The 17,142-nt window shown below is 37.5% G+C and overlaps 1 protein-coding gene across 3 annotated transcripts in view; it reads right to left on the reverse strand.

Moving 5' to 3' along the window:
* Positions 1-17,142, reverse strand: part of LOC110443497 (golgin subfamily A member 4-like) — a 154,914-nt gene that overhangs the window by 95,643 nt on the left and 42,129 nt on the right. For all 3 annotated transcript variants that reach the window (XM_021487736.1, XM_021487735.1, XM_021487737.1), the window contains exon 3: positions 4,823-6,056. In XM_021487736.1, the coding sequence (XP_021343411.1) occupies positions 4,823-6,056 (1,234 nt within the window). The remainder of the gene's footprint in view (positions 1-4,822; positions 6,057-17,142) is intronic.

Here is a 17,142-nt window from a genome sequence, read left to right on the forward strand (position 1 = left end):
ATCTACCTCCAAGGATAATTCTCACCAAGTAAAAATAATTTCCTACAGAAAGTTGTCAAAATATACCCAAAAGTGTTATTTCCCTATATAAACTATAGTAAACTTTACCCCCTCCCCAAGGGAGAACGGATAGCTCGGGGGTCCTGAAATTTACAATTTAAGTAAAGCCCCTGATGATCTTTCTTTCCACGCAGAGAAAATGAGTGTAGTACCTCTGAGTCTGAAGAGGAAGATTTTTGAAATATTGGTTAATTTTCCCTTTGCGGCCCCGCCCTGGCCCCAGGGGTTGGGGTAGGAATCCCAATTTTACAATTTTGAAGTCTCATCTACCAAGGATGATTCTGACCAAGTTTGAAAAAAAATCCATCCACTGGTTCTTGAGAAGAAGTTGAAAATGTGAAAGTTTACGCACGACGCACGACGGACGACGGACGACGACGGACGAAAAGCGATTAGAATAGGTCACTTGAGCAAAGCTCAGGTGACCTAAAAATGTGAATTCATCTATTGGAATCTTCTTTGTTTAACAGATTAAAGATAGGTATCTCCCTTCGCAAAATCATACGCACAGGCAATGTTAATCTGGTCAAATTCATCGGCAAATGAAACAGGTTACATTTGGTAGTTGCATTGAGTCCAACTTGAGTAGAAATTGAAATGTTGACATATGTTACTTTACTGTGACTCCGCGACGTTATCAAATTAAAGCTTCTGGAGTTACATTTGGTGTTGTTATATGATAACTATTACCAAATAACAGAACAACAATCTGTGTGGGCGATGTATCTTCATATCCAAACATAAATAACAAATCATCATAGCTATGGAATGTGAAGAAAACTTTTCACCCTTGACTATCTTTAAAACATGAGCATTTGAAAGCTTTAGCGGTATAGATCTTTACGAATCCCAAATGCGTGTTTTATTTTCAGCATTAATTTAGTTGTAATTAAGTGTCAATTAACAATTTAGAGATTAAATTATACCGCAATACATGAGAAGCCACATCTGGATCCTGACTAGAAATCACAAAGAATGGTTAGCTTAACGATTCCTAAACGAACTTTGATATACTTTTTAGTTATGGTTGATTTTCTATCCACATGTATGAGGTCTGCAACGATATTTCGTACCGAATCGTATAGTGATACTTTTTCTTGTGTATCGGTTCCAGTTGTTCTCTTTGCCTGCATCGCGATTCACCATAGGTAGTGACATTATCAATCCCTTGCTTTTTTTTTATTAAACCCGTAAGATTTTTTTGTACTATTCTGGAATCCTTCAGTAAAGACATGGTCCTTTGCGCAAAAGTCCAATGTACGGAAAAACACCGAAGTCTATGAAAAAACTGTAAAATCCTGCACTTAATTTTTATGAAGTTGACTGTTTATCGTATTGAAAGCATCATACCGTGATACGTATCATATAGTAAGCAACGTACCGTGATACGTATCATATAGTAAGCATAATATCGTGATACGTATCGATAGAAAGCATCATACCGTAATACGTATCGTATTGAAAGCATCATACCGTGATATGTATCATATAGTAAACATCGTACCGTGATACGTATCATATAGTAAGATCATATCGTGATACGTATCGTATTGAAAGCATCATTCCGTGATATGTATCATATAGTAAACATCGTACCGTGATACGTATCATATAGTAAGCATAATATCGTGATACGTATCGATAGAAAGCATCATACCGTAATACGTATCGTATTGAAAGCATCATACCGTGATACGTATCATATAGTAAGCATCATATCGTGATACGTATCGATAGAAAGCATCATACCGTAATACGTATCGTATTGAAAGCATCGTACCGTGATACGTATCGTATTGAAAGCATCATACCGTGATACGTATCGTATTGAAAGCATTATACCGTAATACGTATCGTATTGAAAGCATCATACCGTGATACATGTACGTATCATATAGTAAGCATCTTACCGTGATACGTATCATATAGTAAGCATCATATCGCGATACGTATCGTATTGAAAGCATCGTACCGTGATACGTATCGTATTGACAGCATCATGCCGTGATACGTATCGTATTGAAAGCATCATACCGTGATATGTATCATATAGTAAACATCGTACCGTGATACGTATCATATAGTAAGCATCATATCCCGATACGTATCGTATTGAAAGCATCGTACCGTGATACGTATCGTATTGAAAGGATCATACCGTGATACGTATCATATAGTAAGCATCGTACCGTGATACGTATCATATAGTAAGCATCATGTCGTGATACGTATCGATAGAAAGCATCATACCGTAATACGTATCGTATTAAAAGCATCATACCGTAATACGTATCGTATTGTAAGCATCATACCGTGATACGTATCGTATTGAAAGCATCATACCGTAATATGTATCGTATTGAAAGCATTTTACAGTGATAGGTATCGCATTGTTAGCATCATATCGCGATACGTATCGTTTCAGTCCTAATTTTTGTGATCTTTCATATTATATTGTTTCCACTTATTTTATGAATACTTGTAGAATTTGGCCTTGTTTATCGTTGCGCAAAAGTGTTTTGGCATTTTGATAAGGAAATTAATGAATATTATTAAAGATACAGTGTATGTTACATGCATACGGGAAATAAATGGAAGTAAAAGTTTCTTTACGCTAACAAGGCTTTTTGTAAAAGTCTGTGATATCATTACAAAGTACGACACATCTGACATATGGGCAAAGTACATCTTTCTTAAACTATGCCAAAGTATTATGATAAGACATTTCAAAGCTCAGCCACCAGTAGACAATGTAGCAGACCATACAAAGTTACTGAAATGCATTATGTTATCTAGAGTCGGGATAAACGTTTTTTTAAGCTTGGAATGTTTTGCTAATTTCAGTTCCTGTATACCTAGTCTGGCGTTCAAAGAACACGTTATGACATAATGAATTGCTTCCCGCTTTATATTTAAGAGAGCCTGCTGATAAAGACAGACCACTTCATCCACAATATAATTGTAAGTATAGGAAAACATTGTTGGACTTCAAACTAATGTGTTGAAGAATAAGTCGATTTTTTTTTTATAAAAGAATGGTTCGCTCCTAAGGGTGCACTAAACATCCACATTCTACTTCATTTAATCGTGGTGCTAACAATGTTGTAGTCTAGAGGGAAAACATACTACAATCAAACATCAGTAGTGTTTCCATTCGGAACAGCACTATTGTTTCCGTTCGGAATACCACTAGTATTTCGGATCGAAACAGGGTATTTTCGGATTATACAAATTCATTGTTATAAGTTTGATATTTTATCTAAGTTATACATACGAAGCCGTTGCAAATCACACATGTCCACCATTTCCATCATATACACATACACTTTTATATATTATAAACGTATCACTCTTACATGTCACACACGTACAACCCTTACATGTCACACACGTACATCCCTTAAATGTCACACACGTACACCCCTTACATGTCACACCCGTACACACCTTACATGTCACACACGTACACCCCTTACATGTAACACACGTACACCCCTTACATGTCACACACGTACCCCCCTTACATGTCACACATGTACAACCCTTACATGTCCCACACGTACCCCCCTTACATGTTACACACGTACACCCCTTACATTTCGCACACGTACACCACTTACATGTCACACACGTACATCCCTTACATATCACCACATACACTTTTATATATTATAAACGTATCACTCTTACATGTCACTCACGTACAACCCTTACATGTCACACACGTACACCCCTTACAAGTTACACACGTACACCCCTTACATGTCGCACACGTACACCCCTTACATGTCATACACGTACACCGCTTAGATGTCACACTCGTACACCCCTTACATGTTACACACGTACACCCCTTACATGTATATCACACACGTACATCTCTTACATGTCACACACGTACACCCCTTACATGTCAAACACGTACCCCCCTTACATGTCACACACGTACACCCCTTACATGTCGCACACGTACATCTCTTACATATCACACACGTACACCCCTTACATGTCCCACACGTACATCCCTTACATGTCACACACGTACACACCTTACATGTCACACACGTACACCCCTTACATGTCCCACACGTACATCCCTTACATGTCACACACGTACATCCCTTACATGTCACACCCGTACACACCTTACATGTCACACACGTACACCCCTTACATGTTACACACGTACACCCCTTACATGTATATCACACACGTACATCTCTTACATGTCACACACGTACAACCCTTACATGTTACACACGTACACCCCTTACATTTCGCACACGTACACCACTTACATGTCACACACGTACCCCCCTTACATGTTACACACGTACACCCCTTACATGTCACACACGTACACCCCTTACATGTCGCACACGTACACCCCTTACATGTCATACACGTACACCCCTTAGATGTCACACTCGTACACCCCTTACATGTTACACACGTACACCCCTTACATGTCACACACGTACACCCCTTACATGTCACACACGTACATGTTATAATTTTACACACATACTGTATCACACAGATGTATACATCTCATACATGGCAGTTATTATCTGCTAACAAAACACCTGTAGCTAGAAATATTAGTGTTTTAATTCAGTTTTTTCTTACACTAAGAACCTTTTTAAACACATATTTATATATATAGTCGTTATAAAACTATATGTGTTTAGAACTTTAAACATCGAAATGTTGATAATAATGTTTAAAGTAACAGACAATAAAATCATAAAAAAATACTTACCAACTTCTTCCTCCATGTCAAGTATTTGATCCATTAACTCCTCACGCGTTTCCCCGGGGGAGAGGACGTCTACTGACCGCAAACCCGGAAAGGAAGGTTTGGCGATGGAGGGAAGACAGGCTGGACTAGGGACAGGTGTATCAATTCGAGGGAGAGAACTGCCTGTAGACACTCTACTGGCACCACCGGGAGATCTAGACCTGACGCTGTTATCATTGTAAACACTAGCTTCGCGTAAATCTAACACACTCGGCCTCTGCTGTTGTAGCAAATCACGTGGTGCATCACGTGACGTAACACGTGACGCATCACGTGATACTTTTGATTTTGCACTTTTATATCCAATATTACCAATGTTATCAGACGGGGGCGATAAAGGTCTGTGTTTCTCAAGTTGATCTATTCTGAGCTGTAAAGCTCGTAGTTTATCATCCTTTACACTTTCGCCGTCACCAGGGTAGGTTGTAGCCAACTGTTTCTGATCGGACACCGGGGAAGATAACAGGTCTTCCGCTTCGTCCTTTCTTCCGCCTGTTAACCGAATCACTTTATCCTTTAGTATGCTATTTTCCAGTTGGATATTCTCCACCTGTTTCTTTAGCTCCACGTTTCCTAGATGATGTTCCCCTTCTAGGGACCTACTCATTTTCAATCTCGATTGTCGAGTTTGTAACACACACTGCGCGTTCAAACGCTCAATTTCTCTCTCCTTTTCAATAATTTTCCAACGCAGTTCATCTGCCTCTATTTTCATATCTTTAATTTTGTCTTCATAATAATAGTTCGGAGACGACGGTTCGGGTAAAACATTCAGTAATATTTCCTTCTGACGAAGTTCCTCCGACAACTTACCACATTCCATCAACAAGTTTTCATTATCCTCCTCCAAGTCATGAAACTTTTTCTTCAGAACACTCAATTCCTGATTATTCAAATCAAGATGAATTTTCAACTCCGCTTCCTCTTCTGAAGCAGGGAAACCGGTAGTTTCTCGGAACCCCTCTTTACCTTTGATAACCTGTGCAGCAGACATTTTTTTAAGTTGAATACTTAGATTTTCGTTTTCTTCTTCGAGTTCCTCTAGTTTCCTCCTAGAGGTCTTTGCTTCCTCCTCCATGAGTTGTAACTGGTCTTTGAGGTCTGTTTCACGTTCCATGCTATCATACAGGTCCTTCATGAGCTGGGAGCTATCTAATTCCTGACTACTCTGCTTCCCCATACGGCCCAATATCACCTGTGTTAAAAGAAATAATAAAAAATAACAAACATTCTCTATATTATTGTTTGATGTGATCCTAAACATCTTTGTTTCCTACTTACAGCCTTGGATGTGAATTAGGACACCAATGAAGCCATTCAGATACGGAGGTACTACAATAGGTGCCACTGGCAAGTTTTATTAGTGACCTTCAATGTCAGAGACCGGAGAAGAAAACGATGTATTTTGCAGGTGACACCTGAGATGATATACTACATGTACAATGAGAAGAAAGCCATATTTCTTCCTGAACCATCAAGGGCTGGCACCTTTCACGAAACCCTTGTTTGTGAACCTGTATCGTGAAATGGTCATAGATAAAGATATGACTTTATTGCGTGCAACAGAAATCCTTTTTTTACATACTTACTAATAGATACGTTTTTTTTGTATATGCGATACGACACAACTGCTCTAACCCATATCAGCCCTCGCCGTTTCACACCCCAAAACCCGTATCACTAGTATTCCTGCCTCTGTTCCAGCACCATCAGCTTTATAAACTGACAGTTTCATGAAATAAACATTAATTCACAAGCAAATGAATAATGGGTCTAACCCATATCAGCCCTCGCCGTTTCACACCCCAAAACCCGTATCAGCCCTCTCCGTAACATCCCGTAAAACCCGTATCACACCCCTTTTGGAAAAAAATTCGTTTTTTAAGATTTCAAAAGAAACAAAGATCATAAGATAGTAGCTTTTATTAGTAAGTTTGTAATAAACAGAATAAAACACGCCTTTTTCCATATCACACTCAGTATCAACCCTCGACCGATATCAGCCCTCGGGCTGATATTGCAGTCTCGGGTTGATACTGAATGTGATACATACATGTGAATTCACCTTAACAATGTGGTTCATGTACTAGATACACTATGCCAAAATGAGCCACACTTCACCGCACATCTGTTAAACCTTCTAGGACTCATCGGTGATGCTAGGGTTCAAAAATGCAGAAATCCAACAAATGCGTCATCGAAGAATGTTCACCGATTGTTTAAACAATAGCGATTTTTTTCAAATACTGCCAAGTTGCTGGGTGAACGTGTGTAGTAAGGTATTAGACTACCGATCAATTGTTGTGCTATTTAAGGTTCAGAACTAGTATTCCTGCGGCTGTTCCAGCACCATCAGCCTAATAAACTGACAGTTTCATGAAATTAACATTAATTCACAAGCAAATAAGTAATGGGTCTTAAAAATATTGGTCCTCAAATAGTACTTACAAGGTAACTTGTCATGTTTGAAATGGTTTAGAAAAAAGGACAATTTACCTAGTCTTATGGTTTTTATATCATCAAACTAACAATGCTTGATCAGCAGGTTTCTCAGCTTTAGTTCTATGTACTTGTCACTCTCTATTAGGGAGGTAATATGCCACAGCCACATTATTTCACGAACCTAACAACCACCATCTGTCACCGATACAGTATTGTTGTATGTCAGTGTATTTCTTTTAACAAAACTGCGATGCTTAAAGATAATCAGAGGTGTCGTCTGTTCTAATGCAGAACATTTGTTCGTTTGTTTATCAACTTTGTTGTTTCTTGTTGACACAACACATACAATGCACATGCCGGGTATCGACGCTGTGGTATACTGAATATATTGTAATTTTCGAGGGGAATTTAGTTTCGCTATCCTCGTGAGCGCATATTTTTACCTGACAATGTTGCGTGAAATTTAGTCCCCGCGAAGTAGTTCTGATTAGGACAACCGTGAAACGGCGAAATTAGGCAGTTCCACAGTATTTTGTCCTTATATGTTGACGCTTAAAAAACCCATTTATCGCTGTGATTTCTTTTGTCACAGTGTTTTGACGCTGTGATATATTTTGTCATTGTGTGTTGACGTTGTGGTATGTTTTGTCACTGTACGTTGACGCTGTGGTATATTTTGTCATTTTTTGTTGAAACTGTGGTATATTTTGTCATTGTGTGTTGACACTGTGATATATTTTGTCCTTTTGTGTTGACGCTGTGGTATACTTTTCATTGTGTGTTGACGATGTGATATATTTTGTCCTTTTGTGATGACGCTGTGTTATATTTTGTCATTTCGTGATGACGCTGTGGTATATTTTGTCCTTGTGTGTTGACGATGTGGTATATTTTATCATTGTGTGTTGACGATGTGATATATTTGTCCTTTTGTGATGACGCTGTGGTATATTTTTTCATTGTGTGATGACACTGTGGTATATTTTGTCCTTGTGTGTTGACGCTGTGGTATATTTTATCATTGTGTGTTGACGATGTGATATATTTGTCCTTTTGTGATGATGCTGTGGTATATTTTTTCACTGTGTGATGACACTGTGGTATATTTTGTCCTTGTGTGTTGACGATGTGGTATATTTTATCATAGTGTGTTGACGCTGTGATATATTTGTCCTTTTGTAATGACGCTGTGGTATATTTTTTCATTGTGTGATGACGCTGTGGTATATTTTGTCCTTGTGTGTTGACGCTATGGTATGTTTTGTCACTGTACGTTGACGGTGTGATATATTTTGTCATTGTTTGTTGAAACTGTGGTATATTTTGCCAATGTGTGTCGACGCTGTGATATATTTTGTCATTGTGTGTTAACGCTGTGGTATACTTTATCATTGTATGTTGACGCTGTGATGTATTTTGTCATTGTGTGTTGACGCTGTGGTATATTTTGTTTGTGTTGACAATGTGGTAAATTTTATCATTATACATTGACAATGTGGTATATTTTGTCATTGTGTGATGACGCTGTGGTATATTTAGTCCTTTTGTGTTGATGCTGTGGTATATTTTGTCAATGTGTGTTGACACTGTGGTATACTTTATCATTGTCAGATGACGCTGTGATAATATTTTGTCCTTTTTTTCTGACGCTGTGGTATATTTTGTCATTGTGTGATGACGCTGAGGTATATTTAGTCCTTTTGTGTTGATGCTGTGGTATATTTTGTCAATGTGTGTTGACACTGTGGTATACTTTATCATTGTCAGATGACGCTGTGTTAATATTTTGTCCTTTTTTTCTGACGCTGTGGTATATTTTGTCATTGTGTGATGACGCTGAGGTATATTTAGTCCTTTTGTGTTGATGCTGTGGTATATTTTGTCCTTGTGTGTTGACGCTCTGGTATGTTTTGTCACTGTATGTGACCCTGCGGTATATTTTGTCAGTGTTTGTTGAAACTGTGGTATATTTTGTCATTGTGTGTTAACACTGTGTTATATTTTGTCATTGTGTGTTGACGCTTTGGTATGTTTTGTCACTTTACGTTGACGCTGTGGTATATTTTGTCATTGTTTGTTGAAACTGTGGTATATTTTGTCATTGTATGTTGACGCTGTGATATATTTTGTCATTGTGTGTTAACGCTGTGGGATACTTAACATGGTGTATTGACGCTGTGATATATTTTGTCCTTTTGTGATGACGCTGTGGTATATTTTGTTCTTGTGTGCTGACGCTGTGGTATATTCTGTCATTGTGTTGACACTGTGGTATAATTTATCATTGAGTGATGACGCTGTGATAATATTTTGTCCTTTTGTGATGACACTGTGGTATATTTTGTCATTGTGTGATGACGCTGTGGTATATTAAGTCCTTTTGTGTTGATGCTGTGGTATATTTAGTTATTGGGTGATGACGCTGTGGTATATTTTGTCCTTTTGTGATGACGCTGTAGTATTTTTTTTCATTGTATGATGACGCTGTGGTATATTTTGTCCTTTTGTGTTAACGCTGTGGTATATTTTGTCATTGTGTGATGACGCTGTGCTATATTTTGTCATTGTGTGTTTACGCTGTGGTATATTTTGTCCTTTTGTGTCGACGCTGTGGCATATTTTATCATTATACATTGACGCTGTGGTATATTTTGTCTCAGTATGTTAACGCTGAGGTTCATTTTGTCCTTGTTTGGTGACGCTGTGTTTTAATTTTGCCTTTGATTTGACTCTTTGGTATAGTTTGTAAGTTTGTATTGGTATTTCTCCGTTCTTTCGGGTGAAAGCTTTAGTATATTGGGTAATGTTTTCTCTATAAATTGTGGCATTTCTGTTTGTTGACATAATGGAATTTGTTTGATCATAGAGAAGATTTTGTACTTTTGTGTTGACGCGTTATGTTTAAACGTTCCTTGGTGTGTTGACACTGTGACATAATTCGTCAGTGCACTTTGACGCTGGGGTATATGTTGTCATTTTGTGTTGAAATTCATATTAATGATTTATTTCGCTGACAAGAATATAAACATGTACGTTCTTTTTCGGTTCGCTGTGTGTTGATACCGTATTACGGTGGAATATTTAGGACATGCACAATATTATTTTATTCATTAATTACCTGGACATATTATCTCGAGCCTCGACTTATTGATAAACTATGTGTTATCCATTTCCTTCTACATCTTTGGCATAATACGTTACATGCACTGTCATTCCTTGTCTAGTCGAATCATGCAGTCGTAAGCATGGTTTTGGTTTACTCTAAGTGCCCGATCCTGCACATGTTTCAGGTTGATAAGTCATTAAATAAACCGAAAGTGTTTCCTTATAATAACAACTCCAACAACCTAAGTGGGGTATACATTGGTCTTAGGTGGAAATTGGGGTATCTGTGCTGTAGCATTCAAGTGAGGTGGCACTATAAAGGATACCGTTGGAAGCACGGACCCACTACAAACAGAACACATTACATCTCCAGCACACACGCAGGCATACACACATGGGAGATATAAGCCATGTGACATAAGACTAGTAGTAAACGCCTGATAAGGCAGCTCCTGAGAATTCCTCAAAATTGTATTAATTAATATTAATTGTATATATATGTACTGTAAAGCGCTAAAGTGTGGCTTATGTTAGCGAAATAAGGCGTTATATCAAATGTTGTATATTATTATCATTATTGTTAATATTAATAACCTAGCAATTCTGTAATCCCCAACTTTTAGAACTGACACATAAAGAATTTACACAATCATACTCTCAGACTCTTATTTCACTTTTCTTTATGGTTTGTATTTGGAGTATAGTAGTGTAAACGGAATTAAAAGACATCAGTGTTCCAATAATATAAAAAAAAAAAAAAAAATGCGCGACAATCGGGCTACTATAATTTGCCTCGACGACTCGAGCTGTTACAGGCTGCTCCCGATGCAAGCATGCATGCACCATGACATTGTGAGGCAAAATTACAAAAGCAGTGTTTTTAATGTGAAACAGCAGTACGGTTGAAGTAGAAGATTAATGTAAACAAAAGGAATACATGTTTATTTGCTTTTTTTAGACGGGCTGATGAAAGAAAATGGGGTTCGAGTAAAGCAAGTAAACACTGCTTGAAACATACCTCACTTCAACCGTCCACGCTAACAACCAAATAAACAGCCTTTCGTTAAAAAAGAAACTTAGATTACCGAAGTGTGAAAAAACACAGAATTCAAAGTCAAAACTGACAGAACTAGGGCAAAATATCAAAATGTAAAAAAATAACATGGGGGCCCTTGGAGAAGTACAAGGAAGAATATCATTTTGTTTTGTTTTGTTTAACTTCCTATCAAACAGTCGTAAGACCAGGTTTTCCGGAAGAGTAAGCGTCGTATGGTTCATCGACGACACCGCCATGTAAATCAAGGTCAAATCCAAGTAATGTCAAGTCGATAACTCAGTGACAACAAACTTCAATGAGCACGATAAAAAAATCGACCTACATATCACACAAAGAAATAGCATATTTCCCCTCTGACATCATAATGACGCTCATACAGTAAAAGTTGTCCATATATTCCATAATCCTGCATCTTTGAAAACCCTGTGTTGTATTTTTTTAACAGTCGAAAAGTATCATGGAAGTGATAATATTCGGAGCAAGCTCTTAAATACCGAATCAACTGCAATCAGTAAACACCGTAGGAAGTAGAGAGATTACTATAAAGATATGGAAAGTTCACGATCGCAAGGTCGAAACCGTCCAGCTTATATCACAGCTTGATAGTAAGCCGTCCCTGATGGTCATGTTGTAAGTAAAGATGTAGGAAAGCGGCTGATAAGCTCAAGTTTCTGGTTATTTTCTTCTTTTAGAATATAGCGCAATTATCGATTTATGTTCAGTGTTACCAAAAGAAAATACATGTAAACGCCGACAAGGATATGTTCTGAAATAAAGATATTTTGGATTCAATTAAATATATGTTTGTTGTTTGTGTCATTCCTTTTCATGTTTTCATATCTCAACATTTATTGAGACTCGTACCCGCATGGAGTGATCCAGTTTAAACCCATCACTATGAAGAACAGTAGATCTGTAACAACGTATGGAATGTGAACAGTTTATTGCAACGACTGTCTTACATAGCAAAGAAAGTACTTTGTTTAACGTCCTATCAACAGCCACGGTAATTTAGGGACGCGCTCCAATGAGAGCAATATATGCGTGCCTGTGTGTGTGTTTGCTGGAGACATGGTTTGTTAATGTATGTTGTACTTGCCTCCTTGTGATAGTGCGGATCTGATGCCGTTTTTAGAGTGCCACCTCATTGAAAAAACATACCGAATACACCTGGAAAGGATCCCATCCGGTCACATTGTACTGACAAAGGGGAAATCCAGATGTTGCGTTGACCCATAATTCTTAACGTTAAGCAAGAAATAACAACTACCATTTTTAAGGATTTTGGTTTGTTCCGGCCATGAGACAGAACCCATTACCTACCCCCCTTGGGCGAACGCTCAGCACTAAGGCTTAAAGTGAGGTATTGCCGAGCACAGCACTAGGAAACACGAAGGTGTTAATGATTTAGAGAAAAAATTTAAAGCAGAAAGCCAGCCTCCGAATCTGCAGAGGGTCCCACATTAATCGCCCTTTATGTTATGAAGTGGGATAAAGCAGGCTTTTGCTTTTCAGGAATCTGCAGGGGATTTGTGTACATGTACTTCACCATAATTATAACATTATTATATGGAACCTTTCAAAGCAGCGATTTTTATTTCATTCTTTTCATAAATTATATTTTTTCAAATGGTCAGTTAAGAGTTGCCAGATTAAAAAAAACCCACTTATTATATCGTATTGGAAGTTTTGTCTCCGCAACAATATACCATTAACATGAAACATTATATTGTGTATGTGTACTATTTTTTACACTGCATGTCTCTCACTTTCCTCTACCCTCCTCTGTACATTACCCTATTCAGGTAACTAACCCTGAAGTTATTAAGGTTGGCTATGGTATAAGGTGTCATATTTACAAAGTGAAATAGTATATTTTGTATTTATCACTGCATTTCCCCGACTCTTTTCTATATTCCCTTATAAATAATCCATGCTTTTACGTCACTATCCCTGAAGCTATTTTTGTTAATGTTGGTTATGATATAAGGTAACAACAAAGTTTAAAATTATATTTTACCCTTTCAAAATATAAGTTTAAACTTTACCTTTCGGCATAACCTAACGAGAGAAACGCATTTCGTTTTTAGCATCGTCATCGATTAAAACCCAAAAACTAAAACGATACATATCCCTTATTTCATTATTTTTTTAAAACAGTTTGTTTCTAGTTTCAATTTTTTTTTCCTATACCACATTTATGAAGCACATGGATTTGACATACACCAGATTGGTCAATAATGTTCCCACACAAAGTGTATTGTGATACAGAACTCCAAAGGTGTGTACTCGGAGATATGTGAAATATTTAGACGATATGCACTCGTGTATTTTACGAATGCAGCTCCCTATGTTGAGAATGCTAGAGAGCTAGGGTTTATTGTAAATATTGCTATGGACCGTTCGCCAGGAAAACTAGTAGCGAACTTCGACTTTAGTCTGATTACAGCTGAAAGTTTGGGGAAACTGCATGGCGCTTAAAATTCGCGGGGTCAATATTTCGCGGTTTCGTATTCAGTACATATTCACGGGGGGTAAATTTCGCTGTGTACCCGAATTCCACGTGTTGTGCAAAGTATTTTGAGTGTCATCATTTAAGGATTAAACCTACAAATACAGGTAAACCGTTTGAAAACACTGACCCCCAGCGTCATCAACTGCCAGTGACTTCAATCGAAAATCTAATGTGTATGTACCTTTGTAGGAGTAAACTGCAATCGAATAATCCCCTACTGTGTACACATACATATGTTGTGGCCACTTATATGTAAGTTTTGTTTTAACATCGACTGCCCAGTTGTCCGGTGATAAATCCGATTTGAGTTAATTTAAGCTTGCATAACAGAGTTAGGTTATAAGTTTTTTCAACATGTTGTGATAAGGTCCGTACACGTTATTATTTTCGATTATTTCGCTGGTGTTTAGAATTCGCGGATATTAGTCAAAACACGAATATAAAGGGATTGAATGGAATTTTGTTCATGTACATTGCGGCAATGAATACCAGTAGCTATACCTGTATACTACATATCCTGTGGAGCGCGTTATCTTTTGAAAGATGATCTTATTTGGGGTTTTTCTTCGCATTAAACACGGCATATTATGTAAAAAAAAAAAAAAAAAATATATGTCCGCACTATTTCAAAACATCTGTCATTATTTAGTTACCATCCAGGGCACTCGTCGGCCGAGCACCCATCGGCAATTGGCATAGAGCTTATTTGAAGTTAAATGTACAGCCGCTGAATGTACTGTTTACCAAAAAACCTGCAGATGTAAATGATAAGTTGGTGGGTGAAGTGCCATGTGTCATTGCAAAGTTCTCTGAGTTTAATGCGCAAGTTGATGTCACGGGGATTACCCAGCCGGACCAGGGTGTTAGAAAGTTCGTGACCACGAGAAACCGATTGCGAGTCGGAAGTCAGTATTTAATGTGACATTATTATAAGTAATTTTTTTTAGTTTTAAATTAGAAAGAATAATAATAATAGTACGATGGTGCACCCTTCATGATTTTTGTGATGTTTATTATTATCTATTGCAACAACGTTATCTCGGAGAAGGGGATATAACTATTCTCAGAAACGGTACTATGCGTAGAAATATGAAGTTGTCATTGTCTGTGAAATCAGCTGACTGGTTGCACGATAATCGCTGTATTCGTAGAGTATTCATAGTATAATGGTTGTTGTTTTCAGTTGGTAGATTCGTATCCGGAGCAAACATCAAGAATGTAAATATAAGGTGTTAAATGTTCAGTTATGAAGTAGCTGTGTTTGGAAACAATGAAATGTTTTTGATAATATTTATTCGATCTTTCTTCTTAGCGCAGAATAAAACTGCTATGGAGTTAAATGACTTTATCAGATACTGTGTTGTTAGAGTTCTATGTAATCCTACATTGTGACACATCAAACGAGAATGTGGTGACCATATGCACCATGCATTGCAATCTACAAATTCCTGAAAAACTATTGACAGCATTTGTCAGTCAAACTGAAATTGTGATGTATGTGGTAAAACAAATCTCAAACTCGTTCTCCCTTTAAAGGACGTTTCTGAAATTCGTTTGAGCATGTTTAACGACCCCGTCTCACTGCATGCATTTTGATTTTCGTTTATACAGCATCCGTTTCTTCGGATGTACAATGCACAATGTAACTGTTGCACAGTGGGGCAAGGACGATCCCGTTGAATAGGTAGCTCAGTTGGTTACAGCGGTATCATCTCCTGAATCCAGGGTTCGAATCCTCGGCCTATATTCATGAAAACGTTCTCATGCTCAAGCAAGGAGTTTTTGCTCAAGCCGAAATTCTTGTCCCCTTTATAAATTAATAAAACAAAATCTGATCTCTACAAGTCAGTAAACAGCACTTTTACATACATTGTCCAATAAAGCTTTGCAACAAACACACACCCTGCAACCCATCCGTACACAATTAAAACACTTGAGGATCATATGTATAAAGGCTTGTAAAAGAAAAAAATGGCACCTCGGGGAATTATGAAAAAAAAAGATGTAGTAAAATAGAACAGAATAAAAAGCCGATAACCTGCCTTAAGTAGGGATGGGGTACATCCTTAGTTTATACAACTATGAAGCTTCAGACAAATGTTTTTGAAATGCCTTTATTTGTATTGATGCAGTGGTTCTGTACATGTATAAATTAAGTTCCATTTCTGTTCTTCAAAGCCCTGTTCCCTATCCCCCATTGGACACGGGATTGTCTTTGTTTACTCTTGGCTCAGTTTACTTCAGATCATACTTGCCAAAATCCGCTTACCCGTACTGTATAAGAAGTCTTATTTGGAAACATATTTTTTCCCCTCTTTTGACCTAACCCGCTGTTCCGGTGCGGCCAAATAATCTTCATTTATGGTATTGCAAATTTAAATAAATCACCAAAAAAAAAACCCACAAAAAACTCACAAAAATCAAAACAAAAAACAAAAACAAAACAGACAGACAGACGAACGCTGAGCAAAAGCATAAGCTCATTTGGTCCTTCGAGTAAGATAAGCTACTTATACGAATGCTTAACGCGCATGTAAATCATACCAATTCTAGAAGACAAACGTTCCACAGAGTCAACACACAAACACAAAATCTACCACAGCGTATAACAAACAAAATACAACAATGACGATATTAAAAATCAACATCGAGCCGAGTAGACAGAATATTTCCACAAACTTGCCCTCTCAGTTAAAGCCAAAGTAGAGTGATGCTTTTCAACCGAAGAAAGATAACTCTTGATAGTAAAATGAAAACACGCGCACGTGAATATAGAAGGGCGACAACTACGTCGTGTCCCCTGGTAAGGTCGAGGAAAGACTACTTCTTACAAAGGTATCTTTCTAAACGTTGAATTTTGACATCATAGACATCCCCATGTTGATAGCTATACATAAAACAGTTACCTTTTGTTAAAAACAATATTATTATTTTCATGATTACGATGTAAGAATACAGCAAAAGTCATATCAATAAACCGAGAGTGTTGTTGAATATGGTATGCTCTTCTACATTTTCTTTACTGTGGGAGTATGCACTGTGGAGTATTATTGACTGTTGCATTCTCTACCCCGGTATTATATAATGCATTACTTTACTGTGGTAGTATACACTGTGGAGTATTATTGACTGTTGCATTCTCTACCGTGGTATTATATAATG

This window comes from Mizuhopecten yessoensis, unplaced genomic scaffold (assembly GCF_002113885.1).
Source record: "Mizuhopecten yessoensis strain PY_sf001 unplaced genomic scaffold, ASM211388v2 scaffold716349, whole genome shotgun sequence".
Classification (NCBI taxonomy): domain Eukaryota; kingdom Metazoa; phylum Mollusca; class Bivalvia; order Pectinida; family Pectinidae; genus Mizuhopecten; species Mizuhopecten yessoensis.